Source organism: Abrus precatorius, unplaced genomic scaffold (genome assembly GCF_003935025.1).
Source record: "Abrus precatorius isolate BTA unplaced genomic scaffold, Abrus_2018 Scaffold7, whole genome shotgun sequence".
Taxonomy (NCBI): domain Eukaryota; kingdom Viridiplantae; phylum Streptophyta; class Magnoliopsida; order Fabales; family Fabaceae; genus Abrus; species Abrus precatorius.
This window is the reverse complement of record NW_020874417.1, coordinates 28,592,943-28,612,108: the sequence shown is the minus strand read 5'-3', so window position 1 is coordinate 28,612,108 and position 19,166 is coordinate 28,592,943. Positions and strand designations below refer to the sequence as shown.

Below are 19,166 nucleotides of genomic sequence, written 5' to 3'. Positions count from 1 at the left end.
GGTATGGACTTTATAATGTGTAGACACCGTAAGTCTTCTTTCTGTTTTGTTGATGGGCAAATTAGAAAAAAGAAAGAGCTTGATACTCATTACTCTTCATGAAACATTATAAGGTTTCTAAGACATGACTATTTATGAAAGCGTATTTGACTATCATATATAAAGGGTTATGGTCCCCAAGTGATATGCATGGATTTTCTTTTCTAACACCCCATCATTATATATGTAGGTTTGTTGCTTCACAAAATTTCACATACTTCAAGGTCCAGATAAATGCATATAACTGAGATTTCTTCAACAAGAATGGCAGGCTATCCTGCTGCGGCTTGTGAAACATCGTATGTTTTCTTTTAAACAAAGTATGCCATTCACAAATGTTATCTAGGTAGTTTTCCTTAAAAGGGAAACAACTGCAGCCAACCCCCCCCCAGGTGCAACTCAACATATGCTGATTATCTGTTTGCCCCTGCAGATATGCTAGAAACACAGATGAACCAAACCATGAAGATGGTTGTGAGCATTTATCTGAGGAAGAGAAGCTTGCTGCAGAAGAGAGTCTTTCAATTTATTGCAAGCCTGTAGAGTTCTACAACATTCTTCAACATCGAATGGTAAGAAATGTGCTCTATCTGATTAGCTAAAATACCTTCCATTGTAAATTATATTTTATGTGATTATTTATAACTTATACACCTCACCTAGTGAGATAAGACTTGGTTGTTGTATTTATAACTTATACTGGGATAGATTGCATGAGTCATGGGGCTGATTATATTATTGGTATTGTTATTGTCTCTTTTTATACCTGTTGCTTTTGGGGAATTTTTGTACTTTCTATTTTCTTCTTTAATTTCTTTTTTTACTTCTCAATCCCCCAATTTCTAGTCTCTGAAGATAATATTATTGCATGCTGTATTCTAATAGTTCAAATGTCTGTTTTACAGCCATTATTCCTTTCAAGATGTTTAGACTACAGGAAAAAGGCGAAGAACAAGAAGAGGTAAATCTACCATATATAATCTTCCTTCTGCTGTTAACTCCCTTTTCTTTAACAGATTTATACTTATTATCTGCTATATGGCTATCCGGATGTATATGCTATGCTCAGTTTAAACAGAGATTTTTTCAGGAATATGTCTGTGAAGTCTAGGAGGCATTTTGTGGTGGTGATATAGAATTGAACCTTTTTTATTTAAATTGACATATGTATTTAATATTATATGTTAAGCTTGGTATGGAAAATAAAAATAATGTGAATATGTTATTATCATAAATTTAGTGACAACATAGATATAAAAAGGAGTGTGTGGACTCAATTGAAATGAATGTATTTAAGTTGCTAATTTGTGCTTCAATGTGTATAGTTTTGTGGTTCAAAGACTAATCAGGATTAGTTTTGGTCAATGAGTGTGGCATTTCTAACCAGTTTCTTTGAGCCTCTAACATAGAGTCCTATGAATACTGTCGGTGTGGTCTATTGTGCGCATTATTTGTGTGGCATTGACCTAGTTAATGTATCCATCTCAAAATATTGTTTCTATTTAAGTGGGAAGATTCAGCTGATATTGATGTAAAGTAGGACTGTCTTCAACAGCCATTGATGCATGAGGTTTGTTTCACTGACAGATATAACAAAGGACTGGGCAGCTTTGCTCCCTTGATTTTCTCTTTCTTCTTTGGTTGTTTTCTGTTTTCTTATTTTGTTTAGGAGGAATCCTTATCATCCCTTCTCTTTGTAATTTTTTCTCTTCATCTTGATAAATTTCTTCACATGCACACATGCCTACATACATAGTGTGTGCATATAAACACCTGAAAACACCTGCCAAAATGAAATTCATATGCACACATTGCATCAGTACAAAAGACACACCCAGATACTAGAATTATGCTACCTTAAATTTAAACAGTGGAGCTCAAGAAGTAGGTTCTGGTTCAGGTATAAGGCACAGTTGGCCCTTGCCAATTCATGTGTGAACGTTGTTGTGTTTATCCTTTATAAGGACTTAACTTCTGAAGTAACTCCAATTAACATCCAAGTTATCTGACCCTGTGATCACCAACTACAAGTCAACATCAGTATGGAATCATGTTAGTAGTATCCAACAATCTATACACAAACAAATAACTTGCTGTTGATTCAATACCAAATGTCTCGAGGTTTAGGGCACACCTTATGTATAAACGTGCAGAATAGTACTTGGAGCATACCTCATTGATCCTCAACAGGGTATTTGGCACTCTTGTTTAGTATGAGAAGCTGTTTCAAGGTAGATGAGGTTTTTGTTATGTAGACCTTGCAATACCTTTTCTTTTTACCTTAATTCAGGTGGCATATTTATTTATTTTTTCCAGTAAGGTTGAATTTCCTGTAAGTTAGTTATACGAAGTCATTGTTTTCATTCTGCCATTGCTTTATTTCCTTTGATTGTAGTCTAGTATAAATTTCAAGTTTGAGATGCTAATAAGATATCTCATTTGAATGTATAGGATACTAATGACAGTTTCATTGTCATGGAAAGATGATGAAACTCAGTCTTTGTTTCCTTTATGCATTTGTATGGCAAGGCTCCATCCTATTGGTGAAGATGAAGAGGTGGGAATAGTGCTTTTTAAGTTGAATTTTTATGTATTCCTTATGTTATGCGAATTACTTTCTCAGTGTACAACACCTTATATCATAATTTTTTCTGCTGCATAATACTTTTTGTTTTAACCGACCAAAGGAAGAAAAGTATTCTGCTGTTTATCAAACCAATCAGATATTCACATTTCGAGGTTCCTCTGAAATTGATGGGAATGGAAATACTCAAGTCAAGGCAAACTTTATGCTCCCTGAAAATGAAAAGTTAGCCAAGAAGGCGGAATCTGGCAAATTTTTTATCTTGGTTTATGGTATGCATATGCTTGTGTGATTCAATTAGCATGAGTACACAAACAAGCACAATGTTTGCTAAATTCCTTGCTGTTTCTATTTACTTGCAGGGAAAAACCCAAATTCAGCATCTGGAGCCAATGCAAGTGTGATGCCTTTGGATGTGGCTTTTATTGAATGTGAGATATGCTTTAACCACTAACTTCTGATATGCAAAATATGGTTGTCCAATGGCTGTACCGTTACTTTACTATTACTTCAGCCACATCCATATACAATTTGCATAATATTCTTCTTTAAATCTTAAAAGAGTGAATTCCATTGAGTGGATTGCATATAAAACAACAAAAAATCCTTCATAAAGAATCAAAAGAGTGGTAGAACCTGAAATAATAAATCAAATCAAGAGATCCATGAAAGGGTGCTGTGGAGTTGTTCCCTTTTAGTGGAGTATGATGCATTTGGTTTAAGCATAAATGCATGGATTTTCAGTAATAGATCCTTTTCCATGTGTTCTTTTGAATTTATTTATAATTTGTGGGTTAACCTCATGGGTTTGTTTTAGGGAAATATCTTTCTCTTGTAAAGGTCTAGAGAGCTGTGTGGATCTTATTGCAATGGTGTTATGGCTTGAGTTGTTACTGAACAAGATTGCAAGGAGAGGTTGTAGTTCTGAGGAGTTAAAGTGGTTTTGATGTATTGCTTTGTTTATTCTTGTTGATTTGGGCTTTAAGCCTAATTCAATTCCACAAGTTTGCTTGTAATGTGAGGATTGCTTTAGCCTTTATAAGCTCTTATTTAGTCATATCTATAGTTGACGTGGGACGCCCAACAATTCTTTTCTTATGATTTGGTACAATGGTGTTATGGCCCAACGACGGGTTGATGGCAATGAAATTGAGCACGTTGCTAGGTGGTGTGAGACCTAGGCTGTGTAGACCATATGGAGAAGGTTGAGTGAAGTTCAGAGATCTTCTTAAGCTGTGTCATGTTTATTAGTATGTGCTGACGATAAGCTGTGTAGATCATTGTGGAAAGAGTGGTGCTAGGAACCTAGCTAACAAGCTGGGGAACCCTAAACCCCTAAATTATAAAAACACAGTTCCATTGTAACATGGAAGTCATTTGGGCAGCTCCAAGACGTTACCATCCAACACGTATATCATTTTCATTAAGGAAAAAAGGAAACTATTTACTGGGGATGTCACCTAGGTAGGGAGAACTATTTGCCCAGGTTATTTTATTGAGAGGCCAATGAGTGATGTCTAGCAAACTATTATGGAAAAGCCTTGTGAATTAAGGCAGTGTTGATGGATTGATTGTAGCTGATTGATTGGAGCTTGATTTAAGGGGTGGTTGATCATTTGATTGACATCTATACAATTATATACTGTTTTCTGTAGTGTATATGCATATGCAGGCTAGATAGGATTTGTGCTTCAACCTATAGTGCTTCTACATTGGTTCTCTTTTGTTTGTCTATCACTCTATATCTTACTATTGATATCCGTCTCTCTAACTTGTCAACACTGTACTAGAAGCTCTTTGGCCAAGTAACCAAAAGTTCTATCCTTTATTAGTTCTCTGAAATTCTATATCTTTCCCCCAAGATAATGAGTTTCATAATAGTTGATAAAATTAGTCTCTTGAAAATCATAAGATTCTATAAGTGAGATCTTTTTGCATCAGTTTCTCTTATATTTTAATGCTTTATTTGTTGTTTATTTTGTTTTCTTTTTTATTTTTTAAGGATGATTTCTTATCTTCCTAGCACTTTGTAATCATCTTCTCTTTTTCTTAATGAATTTCTTTCATTAAAATAGATATTTTTTTTTTTATATATTTTAAAAGTATAGCCACTCATGGATTATTTTATTTTCCTTCGAATTATGTTGGCTTTTTTATGGAGAGGATGAATTTTGAACTTTCATATGATTGTATCTTTTCATTCTGTACCTGACAGCAAGAACTGGAGAGAGCTTCTTATTTGGGAAGTTATGCTTACAATCAATTTATGCGGTTTGTTGTTGTAATCCAAATTTTAGTTTGGGGCAGCAAACTGAGATCATGTCTGCTATTGATTTGCTTCCATGTATTTTGGAGGTATGACAGTTAACTATGTGGGGTTAATGATCTATATTGTTTTTATTGTGCCAGTTAAATCATGTGCTATTCTGTGGGTACTGCTTTTATCTAGCGATCCATTTCAAGTTTTTTATCTTTTCTTTAGTCTTCACAATTATGACAGATGAATGGCATAACAAATTTCTTTACAATTGCAGTGTGGTGTTCAAGGAAAGGACAAGAGCATCTCAATTCAAAAGCCTAGTAATTCTGAGGATGAGGTTTGTTCTAGCATCAATATCATTTACCCACTAAGCAAAAACTTCACCACAACAGACTTAGTTCTTTGATGGAAAACTTGTATTGACTGCTTTTTGTTTCTTTTCTGTTCTTATGGTTTCCAAAGAGTATTTTAAAGCGACTTCAAATCTCAATTTCTGCTAAAGGATTTGGAGCTGAGGAGAAATCTCCCTACCATATACATGCAAGCAGCGATGTAGCATCGTCATCATCATCCCGTAACATTCGGTAAATTCATGTTGTCCCAAGCTTTTGTTGTGGAGTGTTGGATACGTTACTGTTAGTCTTATTTAGTCATGTATCTTTAGCTTTGAGGGTAAATTTTATATACTATTTTAGCTGTTAAACCTTGCTAAGCAAGCTCTCTTATCATGCAATAAAGGGAGAGAACAATGACTGAAAAGGTTACAGATTCCTTTTTTCATCTCTTGGCTTTACCTCTTTCTATTGACAACCCTAGATCATTGAGGTTTTCATAAGTATTGGTTCTTTGCCACTATGAACTTTTTTTGTTACACTACATTTTTGGGAGGTTCCATAACTAAAGTGCCAGCTATTTTTTATTTTGAGTAGGGAGAAGGGGTGATTGAACTTTGATGTAATTGCTATTAAATAAATTTTGGTGCACATTTTAACTTCTAGCTGGTTGTATTGTTCAGGTTGAAAGAAGGAATTGTCACATTCAATTACAGGTATTATATTTTAACTTCTTTGTGATGTGATATTTTTCATGGCTTCTTGTGGGGATGTTTTCTACTTCTCCTTTGCTCCCTTTTGACAGTTTTTTTGTTGATAGAAGAAATGATGATCATTCTGATCAGTACTTGTCTGTTTTAATCATTTTTTTTTATAAAAAATATTACAGGTATTACAATGATAAGTTGAGGAGAACTGAAGGTAATTTGAATATTTCTCTCTTAGTCTCTCTTTTGCTTATTTATTTATTTTACTTGGTGGATTAACTAATGTATTTTCCAAACAAATAAGTCACTGATAGGCGCATATACATGTTTATAATATTAGCATTGATGTTAAAATATAGAGTCAACTATATTTATATATTAATTATATTCAAATAATTGATCGCTAATTATTAGGATAGAGTTTGTTTTTGCCTGCTGGAATTACTCTTATTGATTGTAAATCAATCAGTAAACACCATGATATCTGTGCAGCCTAGCATGCAGTTTCTCAATAATTCTGTCTTTGAACATGGTATCATTGCAATATCATCTTCCATAACCTAATAAGCTATTTTGCTTCAGGTTTCCAAAATATGGAATCCCTTTGTTTAGTGCCTGATTTTACCCTTCTGCACAAACTTCTGGTGATTGTTTCATTTCCCAGTGACTTTGCCAATCTCTTACTGTTAAAGAGATGCAATAAAATAATTTGCTATGTTAATTTTATTTGCTGGGATTTCATCCAGTAACTTTGGCTTTTGGAATAGTTAGTTCATGACGTAGTATTAGAGCATCATTCAACAAGTGGTCAGGAGTTCCATCCTTGCCTCCTCCATTCTTTTAAATAAAAATTCATATTGTAAAAGTATTGACCTTGACCCCCATAACCAGCCCCTTTCCCAGCCAAGCTCTTGCCACACCATGTCAGCTCAATTGTTCTGGTCAATCCCAGGCCATTTTTTTCTCATTTCTCCTTGGAATATTACTGCTTTCAGAACAGAAAACTCATCTGCAACTGCTATTTCTGTTTTTCCCCTTTCTGGCCACTATTTCACAAAATGAACATTGCCATTGCATCCAGAGGCTTATGATTATGAGGTGTAAGATACTTGCTGCAAAACCATTCATATGCCAGCATTCTCAAGCAACCTTTCCGACCACATGCTGAAGTTTGGGGTGCTTCTGCAGTCCAATATGCTGGGGATCACTACAGAACACCTTGTCATTGTTTTTCTGGCGATCCCCGCCCATTTTGGCTGTGCTAGTCACGGGTTCTCAATGCTGGAGAGTTTCTCCTCATCAGTGACTAAGACCTTTCATCAGGCCTGTTCTTCACAAAATGTTGTGTTTCCACCGTTCCAGTCACTCCCTGGTCTTGATCTGCTGCAGTTCCTACCTCCTTGCATGGTCTGAGCTCCTCTCTACCTGCCTTCTCAGACCACACCGACTTCATTGATCAACTCATGCTCATTTGTTGTGGCTCAATTCCTCAACCTTTTCCCTAATCATGCCTTAATTCCAGCAAGTTCCTGCTGCTGTATCCATTCTCATGCACTGTGCAGTAACCAGGGATTTATTCCTCCATCAACTGTGTTCCTCTTCCTTTATTTGAGCATAAGATGGTCCATTTTCCAGTTCCACCTTTTCTAGAAGACTTAAACAGAGATGCTTGGTGTCCCTTTCCCTGTCTAAATCACCCTGTGTGTTTGGTTCCACCACTCCAAGTGGCTGCTTGGCCGTGTATCTGCTGCATCTTATACCATGTATCTGCTGCAGCTGGTTGGTCATGTGTTACCTACATTGTGCTGCTGTTTGTCTTGGTCTTTTTCCTACCTTGCTGAGTTCTTGGTGACTCTGTTTGGTTAGGTTTGGAGGGGGTTTATTTTTAATAAGCTGAGAGCTTATTGCTTTAGCTTTAAGGTTGGAACATTTACATTAGAGTATTAGCATTAATGTAGAATATATTATATTTATGTTGATTTGGTTAGAACAATTGATTACTGATTATTAGGCTGAAGATTAATTTTTGCCAGCTGAGATTACCCTGTTGCTGCTGCTGCTGTTATTATTATTATTATTATTATTATTATTATTATCATCATCATTGTTTACGGGCAATCAGTTTATATAGTAACTGAAAACTTTGATTGCAGTTACTGAAGATTTCTGCTGTCCATTCTGTTTAGTGAAGTGTGCAAGTTATAAGGTTAAGACTAATTTTGATTACTGATTTAAAGCTGTACCTTTACCAATGTGATAATAGAAACTTGTTTTTAATGCTTCTACCTGTTTTAGGGAGTGAGGTGTCACCTGCTATCATCTCATGATCTTTTTAACTTTGAATTTTCGGTCAGTAATCTTCTTAACTCTTGCTAACTTTCAAACAAGTAAGCCATAGTAAGCCATGGTTTCAAATATAAATAATATTGCAGGCATCAGAGGATTGTCCTGATGTACATGTGTCTGTCAAAAGTGATAGCTGGAGACCAGAGGTCAGAACAGTTTGCCCTCAATTTTTTTCGCTTTAAATTTTGGTGAATCTATTATTACTTCTAAATATCAAATGGGTTATAATTATTTATCTTTTGCGATCTTATTCTTGGAAATATTATTCTTACTCTTTCATTTGGGACCTCTCATGTTTTTGACCTTACAATATTAGATTCTTTATTTTGTGCCTTGTTTTATTTCTTCATCCATTCACTCATGTCCATACATTCTATGAAAGAAAATTTGTTGAGAAAGAGAAGGGAGAAAGTACAAATAGGGAAAGAATAAAACATTTTTTTGGTCCATATCATGGAAGGTTTTACTTGACATTTTTTACAAATGTTTAATGAGATAAAAACAACTTATATGATGGGGGTTAACACAAACATCACATGACCAAGTCATTGGGTATTGCCCAATAACACATTTTATTAAGAAGGGTTTTTAATGAATTCCCACCATGATTTCCAATAGAAGTATTCTTATTGATTCCTTAGCCAGTGTCTTTAGGGCACTGGTTAGCAAGACTCATATAATAAACCTGTCCAAAATATTGCCAGATATAAAGTTGTTCTGGCTTTTTCTTCCTGCTGAATGATTTTTTGTAATTTTCTTTTCCTCACAAGCTGGAAGAGTTTATTTGAATGGGTAAGGCTTTTTCCTGTGCTTTTGCACAGGACAGTGTTCTAATTAGATATAGAATCCCCAAAAATTATGAAAAGTTCTCCTTTCTGCTTGACTTTGATAGTATTGAAGAGGGCAAAGTGCTTTCATTATTAGGAATTACTCGAATCCCCCAACTTTGGGAAAAATAATATTTTTAGCCCTTGGGTGCTTGGCATATGATTTTTTGAATAGGCTTTCCCTGGTAGATATGGGAAATTATCAGAGAGCTTTATTGTTTCAACATGTTTGCCTCCAAAATCATTTTATTTGTTGCACCTTTTATTATTTCTTATTGTCCTCTTTTAATATTACTCCTTCATTTTCTTTCTAATAACATTTCTATTTTCTGAAAAGTAAACTCTCCATTTTGATTTTCAGCTCAAGTAAAATGTAATTTTAGTAAAGGATAGTTGGATGTAAGGATGCTCTGTCCATGTATAGTGTACCCTCATGTCTGGGAGTGTGCATTATAAAAGCCATTCTTAATATTTGAGTCATTGCTTCCAGCTTAATATTTTAGGTCTCTTTTCTGTGGAACTTGAAATATCTGTTGCTCTCTGTATGAGATGAAGTCCTGTCCTACAACATTGTTGCTTTGGTACACAATAGCTTAATGTCGTAGGATGATTTGTTCTTTTCCATGTTATTAGTCTTGTAGAGAACATTTGCCTAGAAACCTGGAAGAAGCATGACAAAACTGTTTAAAGTCTTAGCACAAATGTATCTGGAATCTTATGACTGTTCCTGAAACTTATTAATTAATTTCCCTCCAGATTGTTGCAGATGGTGTTGATCCAAGAGTACAAACTTTTTTCTTCTGGTAAGCTATTTTACTCTCACACTGCTCTGAACTCTCTCAGCCCCTCCTATAGATTGATGCTCTGAATCTGAAGTACAATGGTCAACTAATAATATAATTAATATCTATATGCAGTGCCAAGCCATTCAAGCGCAGAGAACCAAAGAAAACATCTCTTAGATCAATTAGTAGAAATAAGACAGACCAACTGCTCACCGATCCTGAAGTTCCTGCAGGAGATACTGAGCTTTTGGAGCAAGCTGAGGGTGTGTAACTTACTTTTGTAATATCTAAACTAATTTAGTTGGGGATACAATTTATGTCTACACAGCCAGCAAAATTTGACAGAACTCCAGTTAGAATTTGACATGAATTCAAGGGTGATAGATGGATATGTCAAAGTGGTGGGGACCTCTAATCCATCTAAGAATTAATAACAATGCCAACTCAGTTTTGCCAAAGAAAAATTCTTTGAAATTTTGTTTTAGGGACATGTGCAGCTATCTGCAAATTACTTCTCTGCACTACAGTGAAAGGCTAAGGATATAACGTGTGAAAAATTTGGGCCTTCTTTGATTAAGGTAGAAAAATAACTTTGGGGAGTTTAAGGATCACACAATATGAAGAAGAAACTGCTAGTTTTTAGGGTTTCATTGAACTATTGTTTCCAACTTCATATCGTAAGAGTTCAATTCACCTTCAAAACCTAGGCCTGCCTTAGTCAAATAGTGCTTCCTTTTCATTAACAAAGCAAAATAAAATTGCACCATAGAGGAGGTCAATCTCCTCATTGCATAGATGTGATTAGAGATCTGATCTGGTCCAGAGGAGTGTGATGTCAACCTGGTCATTGGGCAATATAATTTCCATGAAATCTGATGCAGCAGTGTGTTTTAGAAAATTTGTAGCCAATCACCAATGCCAGTGATCATGACCAAAATAGTTGACGGATTCTGACCAGTCTCTACAGTCTAATCGCATGGATTGGAGATCTTACAGTCTGTTAGGAGGTTGTGCACAGCCACTTAGAGCTAGGTGTGCATTATAGAATGAACAGAGGTTGCAAGCTTGTTTCAAGTGAGAAGGTACTGCTAATGGTATCCAAACAACTCTGAAATCGAGCAGGCTTAACCAGTGGCTCTGATGCCACGTCCTTGTCCATTATCCACATGGATAATTATTTCATCCTGTTCAAGAGAGCTGAAACATTTTTCCCCCAAAAAAGGTTTGCTAATTTCAAGGTTATCAAAGTGGTTGAAATCGTGATTCTCTGAGTTAATTTTTTCATTATGGATTGTGGATCATATCAAAATTATAAGATTCAGGGACACAATAAAAAGTTAGCTTAAAATGTATTGTATGAAAGATGTATATAGGACCAATGTAATAATTTTAAATTACAAATTGACAAAACGTCTTTACCATAAGTCTAACAAAAGAAAACCATGTCATAACTAGGTGTATGGAGTCCATATTTTAGAGCAATGAAGGCCAGGAGAGTATGGAACGGCCAAATATAGTGCATAGATTGAGTGAGTGACTGTAAAATTCATGATTCATAAAATGGAAGCAGAGCAGTGGATGAATCAAATAAGGGTAGGTTGTCTTCAGTAGAGCTCCGTGAGCTCCTTTTCATTTAACAATTTAATCTTATCGAACTTTTGATTTCTTTGAAGATAATTGGTGAAAGCAAAGCACTAAAGAAATAACGAATTGCTGAATCATGTGATTCATTGGTGATGTATAATTGTACTGATTCACCCATGTATCACATGATTCAAAATCATTTGCAATTCATTGCATGGTATGAATTTTTGGCTTGCCAAATTGTATTGAATTGTGGATCATGTAGTTGATAACTATGGTTACTTCCTTCTTCTCATATGTTCTAATTGTTAATATATTTGTTGAGCATGATTTTGAAAGAGTCATGTAATGCTGCAGTGCATTAGTGTGTCACATACTGCTATAACATTGCAGGTTCAACTGCAATTATTTTACATCCTGGTTTGGATTGTGTTGCACCCATATCTGAGCATGATCAAGGGACTTCTGCAATGGATGTTGACAAGGAAGGTGTTTCAAATGCAATTATTTTACATCCTAATCAGGATGATGTCTCACCAATATCTGAGCATGATCATGGGACCCCTGCAGAGCAACAGGTTGACAAGAAAGGGAAGTTACCACTTGTGCAATATGACCCACAAATGTATGTCCTGAATCTTTTCTCTATCCTTGGAAAACAAAAAGTGTTCTTACATCCTTCAGGTTTCTAATATAATCGTAGTTTATAGTTGATGGAAGCTTAAGAAGACATAAAAGTGAAAATAGTTAGGAATTATCACGTGTGTTGTATCTGGGAAAATGCATAATTAAGAGTACACATCAGGGAATCATTTTGTCCCTCATTGTAATTACACTGCGAAAACGTTGCTGAAATATGTTCCCAAACAAATTCCAAATTTTAATATTTTTTGATGTAATAATTTCCTGTCATATTAGCATAATAAAACTGTTCACCTGATAGATCGATGATGCCTTAATTGTTAAATAAAGTTATCTTGATCAATTTGGGTACCGTTGTAATCTATTGAACGTATAAAACTGATTGATCATAGAAGCTTGTCAAATGGTACATCTGATCTGGGGTCTTTATTATTGTATGTGGTTTTCAGGCTTTGATTTGTTTGCTTGAGTTTTGTTAACTTCTGCTCGTAAGTGTATGTTAACTAGCGAGGTCTGTTAACTGTGCGTGAACTTGATTTTCTGCTTTATTACAGAATTCACGATTGCTTGCTATATTTATTGGTCAAATGTTCTTGATGTCATTACAAATATTTCTTCATGTGATACCTATATGAGTGGTTCATTGTACAGGCTATGTTTAAATAAATATTCACTTATCATTTTCTACTTGTGATTATAGTTCTTGCTATAAACGTACAAATAACTTAATGGACACAACCTTGACATAGTTCTTTTCAAAACATTTCAGCATTGCCAAATTGGAGAAGCGAAAGTTTCATCACTCTCGCACATACCAGGTGATGAGTGATGGCCGTTTATTATTTTATTTTTTTGTACTTCTATTTTCTTTGCATGTCAGTTGGAATTGTGTTGTAGAAATCATGAACTTAGTGCCATTGAGAGGCCTAAACACTGCTTCTCATACAAAATGTGTGGAAATTATGTTGGTTGGTCAGATGTAATTTCAGTCTTAAAATCAAATATCAGTGTTTAATTATTTTATTTTATTTTTTATTTGACACCTGTTTTTATCAGTTAAAATATTAAATTATCGTTTCTAGACAATGGAGATGCTTAAATTTCATTGGGCGTTGTATGTATGAAATATAGAAAACTATCACAAATCAGGTACATGGTTTTTCTTTGATAATTGTATTTTTTTGATGATCTTGGTACAACATTGCAATAATGCATTTGGCAGTCAAGTTGTGGACTCTGTTGGTATCATTTATACTGATAGTTGCAGATATTAACTTATGGTTGTGATGAACTGTAGTGGCCTGAACAGCATACAGAAAAGACTTGGTTGTTGTTTTTGTTGGATACTTACCTTTTCTATCACATGTCTGATGGGATTTTTACTCATTTCTCTCTCTCTTTGTTTTGGTTAAAGCCTATGGCCCTGGAAGAAGTACTATCAGATCATGACAGTGAAGATGAAATGTATGATGACATAGGTACAGAGATTTTAGATCGAAGGGTATGTATAAGTGATCTTTTGTTTTAATTTTCTACAATTTTGTTTTCTTTAATAATAACTTTTGTTCGTTGAACAAAATTCTGGTTAAGCTTTGTAATAATCAGTGACTGGCAGGAGCTTAAAAGTGATAAATATATATATACCTTTTCTAAAGAAGTATCCCCGTCTGTGAGCCTCAGCCATAAAGGGTCTTTTTTACCAAATTTTATTATAAATTGTTGAAATACAAAAGCTGACCTTACCTTTATTTATTTATACTAATACAAAGGTTACAAAGAAACCCTTTACTTAAGTGCACAGGTAACTAATTACATAAGATTTTCCTAATTATTCAATATTATATTGTATTCCTTAACACTTCCCTTCATGATGGAAGCTTATTAAGTTTTCTAGTCAGAAATATGAAAACTCAAATTAAATTCAAATAAAACTATATAAAAACTCAACCCATTAGCCAGAGAACATAGGCAAGTGGCACTTTCCCCTAAATAACACTGCCATTCCAGAAATCCTTTATAAATAGCTCTTGAAGAACTTTGACCTTTCTTCATAAAGACCAACAGTTTGCAATTCTTCAAACCAACTCACTGTCAACAGCTAGACAAAGGCATTATCTGAAGTGGCACTGTCAATTCCTGCGACCAGATGCAGATCCCTTGATCTCATCCTGATTTAGCTCACATTTCCCGTGGTTGCACCATAAATTCCCCGACTAGGACTACAGTTGTCATCTGATCAACAGCTCTTTGGGCTGTGCTTACAATCTGAAGTAGCAACTCCCCATGCCACTCAAAATTCCTCCATGATGACTCAATGGGTTGCCTTCTTGCATGAACCATGTGGGATAACAACGAAACTAGCCTTAGCTTCAAATTACTTTTGAAATTACCACAACTTCCTACCATCATGATAGTTCACCTGTGGTTAATACCCAATATAACCAAAGTACAACAGCAGCTCAAGTAGAAATCATTTCCATAAAGTCTTAAAACTAAACAGGCTTAAGAATATACCAAATGAAAACTTGCAATTAACTTTTTCAAACGAAGAGTTGAGAGAAGGCAGGTGGTTTCTTTTGAACAGCCCATTGCAGCAAATATCACAAATCACAACCACCTCAACCCAGGCTTAATGTCAGCTCCATACCCAAAGCACTCAAACTTCAAATCGGAACACATTACTGTCACTAACAGTAGAATTGCACACTTGACTTGGCTTCTCAAGTCAGTACATGCAACATGCGTGCCAAGAATTGTGCATGTGCCTTGTAGCATTTTTAAAACAGATCATCAAATGAATTCATTGAGTCTCACCTTGTACGTGGTGCAATGCACAAACAACTATACCAATAAGAATCTCCTTTTTACTTATAATATGTTATTTTTCTTAACAGAAGTTATTTGAATTTTACATCATGTAGACCTTATTTTGAGAGCTTATTATTTGTGATTCCAAGTTTCCAACTGGAAAATTAATGTCTACCTGATTTATTTTATGGAACTTAAACATAGGTTTAGATTGAGGTTGGGGTGGAGATTCCAAAGTCTATTGCACCTTTTATTATTATTACTATTATTCACACTTTTGTTATGTTTTGAGGAAGCATTGATGCACCCCCTGATACCTTGCAGTTGCTTAATACTATTGAAGTGAGTGATGATGCAAAGCAATTCATGTATATGTGGAACATATTTGCTCGGAAACATCGGTGAGTTCTTTTCATTTTGGCTCAATTCACTCACTTCATGTTGCATTCTTTTTCTTAAGGTTTATTGACGTACATATTTTATGCGGAAAGCTCCTTTGATCTTTAGAAAGTTTACATGCTTGTCCAGTTGGGTTTCTATTTTCCGGTTTCAATTATTTTCTTTCTTGTGGCAGTGTGCTGGCAGATGGTCACATTCATTGGGCATATGAAGCTTTCACAAGATTTCATTGCAAAGAGCTTGCCCAATCCTCCATGTTAACTTGGTAACTAGCATCTCTTGTGTTCAAGTGTTCACATTTTAAAATAACTAAATTTGCTTCTTTTCATCGTTGGCCTTTCCTATTTATTTATCTCTGTTGATTTTTACCTTAATTGAGGGTAAGCCTTGGCGCAACAATAAGGTTGCTGCCTGATGACCTAGAGGTCACAGGTTCAAATCTTGAAAATAACTCCTCTGCTTGTCGGGATAAGGTTTTGAACATCAATCTTTCTCAAACCCCTCTAGGTGGGGGCCTTGTGCACTAGGTTGCCCTTTTTATTGATCTTTAGCTTAATTGAACAAACATGATCATGATAACCGGTGCAGTCTTCAAAAGCAACTTTTATCAAGATAGTTTAATTGTCTTAGTGCAATATATTATGCTATTTTAGCACTTTTTGTGGCTTTACTTAATTAAAATGTTTTGAATTATGCTTTCTTTTCTTGGAAATATAAAGATCTGCAAATAATTGTGAACTTAATAATTTTTGCAGGAATTGGAGATTATTTATGATCAAACTATGGAATCAAGGTCTTCTAGATGCTAAGACCATCAATAAATGTGGCATTATTCTTCAAGAATACCAGAAGCAGAATTCAGGTCCCAAAAACTAAAGAAAATTCAGTTTTTTTTTTAATCCCTTAAAAATAAAATAAACAACAGATGGCACAGAAAAAGACTTCGTGACAAGGTGCATTTTGCTGCCATTGCTTTGTGGAAGTTTCTTATTTTCAATGTGTCTTTGTTATATACATTTATTTACTTCAGTCGTACCATAAATTTGTCAAGGGATAAAAGTTACCCTTAGTCTCTTTTTCAGCAGCATGGAGCTGAAGAAATTCTTAAGCTACCTGAGTACTGATTTATTTCTGTTAAGTGGTTGAAATTCTGCTATCTATACTTTTTGTTGACATCAAAATTATCTCTGAACTGGATTGCCGGGTTCATATTTAATGTTTACAGTAATACTTTTGGCTGAATAGTTTAGCATTTTGGTTATTGAAATTGTGTAGGTTTAGAAAAACGGTAGACAATCCAAATCTGATTATATGCTTGTCTTACTCTCTTCCTTCTAATATATTTTCATTTTGTTAGTGTCACCACCAGTGTAAAATTTAAATATAACTTTTTAACGAACATTTTACCTTACATATAACATGGAATTCACAACTATTGTGTTAAGAGGGTATTTGAAAGAGGTGCATAGTTTAAGAAAATATTTTATGATTTTTATAATTTTAGATTATTTTCATAAACCTTTTGGTATAATTTGCAAAATGAGTTTTTTTAATTTATGTTGACAAATTTTATGGTTAAATTTATGATATATGAAAAAAATGTTAAATAGTATGTAATTGAATTATGTAACATATCTTATAAGTCAAACGCTTGTAAGTACTAACGAACATTTAAACCTAAAAACTCTCCCTACCCCGAATTAGAACATCTCATCCTAAAATTTTGTCGTGCACCAAAAAATAAAATAAAATTACAATAGAGCATCAAACAGTTATTACGAGAATCATCGAGTGTAATGCTTTTTATATTGCCATAATCTTAATTTAAAATAATTAAAAAAATATTTTTCTAGTAATTCTTATGAACATCAAATACTTTAGTTATATGATAAAGTATGATTTGACGATAATATATAAAATTACACTATTTTAAGCTTTTCGACCATCTGAATGCAGAAATAATAAAAATGGAAATGAATTAAAATAAAGAGCGAAATAATTAATTATAAATAAAGAGATGGTTGATCAATAGTCGCAGCATGCACTTACAACAGGCAATGATAAGTGCTAAGGAGACACAAAAAACGAAAATGCAATAAAAAAAAAAAGTTGTAAACTAGGTTTTGAGATGGATCAAGTGCATGCGAGTGCAGGATTAAGAAGCCTGTGCTCCAGTGATTTGCTGGTGACCGTATTCCTTGATCTCGCGCGCCTTGTTGAGGAGCTTTTGACGCACGGTGTCCAATTGATCAGCGCCAGGTGGATGCTTGCCAGTGACGTACCTGTAGATCCACGCTAACACGGTGATCGCTGCCACACCGAATCCGCCAGAGGCCAAGAACCCAAGGCTCAGGAGCGAGACGCTTATAACAGCGGGGACGAGAACCGGACTGAAAATAACGAACAGTGGCGTGACAATGGTGAGGGAAATGATTGTGCCGGCGAGGATTAATCCGGCGAGTATCAAGAGGGAGCCGCCGGCGGTGACGGCGGTGGCGGCCTTGATTGTGGTGCAGCGAGTTTGGTGTTGCGGATAATTGTGGCGTTGGTATTGGATCTCAGTCTCAGCCATGGTTTGGTTTGGCTTGGTTTGGTTTGGTTGAGAAAGTGAAATAAATATACGAGTTAGTGAAGAGGTGGGAATGGGTATAAATGGAGAAGGGTTTGGTGGCAGCCATTGAGGGGGTTGTGTGGCACGTGTTCATCTCGTTTTCATGCATGGGTTGCATGCTTCACCATGCTTCCCTCTCATGACACGTTTTTCTTTTTCCACCTTTTTTTCTGCTTCCTAGTTTTGTTACATTTCATTACATGTTTTCCTTTCACACCTTTTTATCTCATGTTTCGCTTCTCAAAAATTGTGACAATGTATGTGTAATTTTCGAAAATATTAACGTTTGATCGAGAATGAAACAATTGGATTTGCAACATTTCCAAATCCATTGAATCATGCAGGTTTGTGATCATGACGATAAAACGTTGTTAATATTAATAAAAATGGTAACTCTTGCTCCAACTCCTTTTGCCATCACAACAATTCATCAAGCTACCTTCCATACCTCTAGCCATCACCTCCATCCTCTATTTCGAATGTCCCATACTTTGCATTTAAACTTCATCTTCAAGAGTTCAACCAAAAACCTTTTCCCTCTTCATCCAATATCCCTCTTTCAAGCTAATAAATGTTCACTTTTTCTAAATTCTTTAATCCTAAGTCTTTACCCATACTCTTATTTTTCCTAGTATATTTTTCTTTTCCAACTCCCCTAAATATTAGGAATATGATATATTTAAGTATTATAATGAATATTGGTTATTGAATTATTTTATGAGAATAACTCTCGACGAGTTACACTATTTACTAAATGTTCAATTATATAAAATGTTTTTTGTGAGGTAATTTACAGGGCACATTGTATGAAAACTCTGGTTATCAAATAGAGAACTTCTCTTTCACTTACTTCTCACATTAGTGCTTATTATATCGATATAAAAAATATATTTTATCTATTAATTAGAAGATATGCTTAATGTATAACAGAAAAATATTATTTTTTTTTAATTCCCAGCTGCATGAAAACTAGAGAACGTTTGAATTGATTTGACTCAATTCGTGTGAAACTGTAGATAAGTTTTTATAAAAAATATAAATATAAATAAAATTTCTCTCATCAAACAGTATGAGAGTAATTTTCCAACAAATTTGATCGCAATATAATAATATATTAAGTTTCAAAAAATGTAGAAAGTACGATTATTCAACCAATTTCAGCAGACATTTGATATATCTATAAACACATTACTAATTGTATTTTCGAATTGATCAAAAAGTAAAGAAGAAGGTGGTGGGCTG

General features: G+C 34.7%; 2 protein-coding genes across 2 annotated transcripts; one reads left to right on the top strand and one right to left on the bottom strand.

The window, feature by feature from the left end:
* The first annotated feature begins 230 nt into the window (after positions 1-230).
* LOC113871727 (polycomb group protein EMBRYONIC FLOWER 2-like) lies at positions 231-16,342 on the top strand. The gene is made up of 22 exons (XM_027508826.1): positions 231-338; positions 473-611; positions 945-1,000; positions 2,491-2,596; positions 2,727-2,895; positions 2,986-3,054; positions 4,839-4,978; positions 5,158-5,280; positions 5,346-5,467; positions 5,899-5,931; positions 6,105-6,136; positions 8,076-8,128; positions 8,218-8,271; positions 8,355-8,414; positions 9,852-9,898; positions 10,013-10,143; positions 11,858-12,089; positions 12,876-12,924; positions 13,521-13,607; positions 15,239-15,315; positions 15,489-15,578; positions 16,069-16,342. The coding sequence occupies exons 1-22, from the start codon at positions 274-276 to the stop codon at positions 16,187-16,189; spliced, it is 2,055 nt and encodes a 684-aa protein (XP_027364627.1). The 5' UTR covers positions 231-273; the 3' UTR covers positions 16,190-16,342.
* Positions 16,343-17,468: 1,126 nt separating this feature from the next.
* LOC113871726 (oleosin 1-like) lies at positions 17,469-17,885 on the bottom strand. The gene has a single exon (XM_027508825.1). It carries the CDS (start codon positions 17,883-17,885, stop codon positions 17,469-17,471), a length of 417 nt encoding a protein of 138 aa, XP_027364626.1.
* Positions 17,886-19,166: the final 1,281 nt, after the last annotated feature.

Bases quoted from the DNA above. Each gene is read 5' to 3' on its own strand.
- LOC113871727 (XM_027508826.1), top strand. From the start codon at position 274: ATGCATATAACTGAGATTTCTTCAACAAGAATGGCAGGCTATCCTGCT. The intron at 5,468-5,898 runs GTAAATTCATGT...TGTATTGTTCAG, and splicing joins TCATCATCCCGTAACATTCG to GTTGAAAGAAGGAATTGTCA. The intron at 12,090-12,875 runs GTATGTCCTGAA...AAAACATTTCAG, and splicing joins GTGCAATATGACCCACAAAT to CATTGCCAAATTGGAGAAGC.
- LOC113871726 (XM_027508825.1), bottom strand. From the start codon at position 17,885: ATGGCTGAGACTGAGATCCAATACCAACGCCACAATTATCCGCAACAC.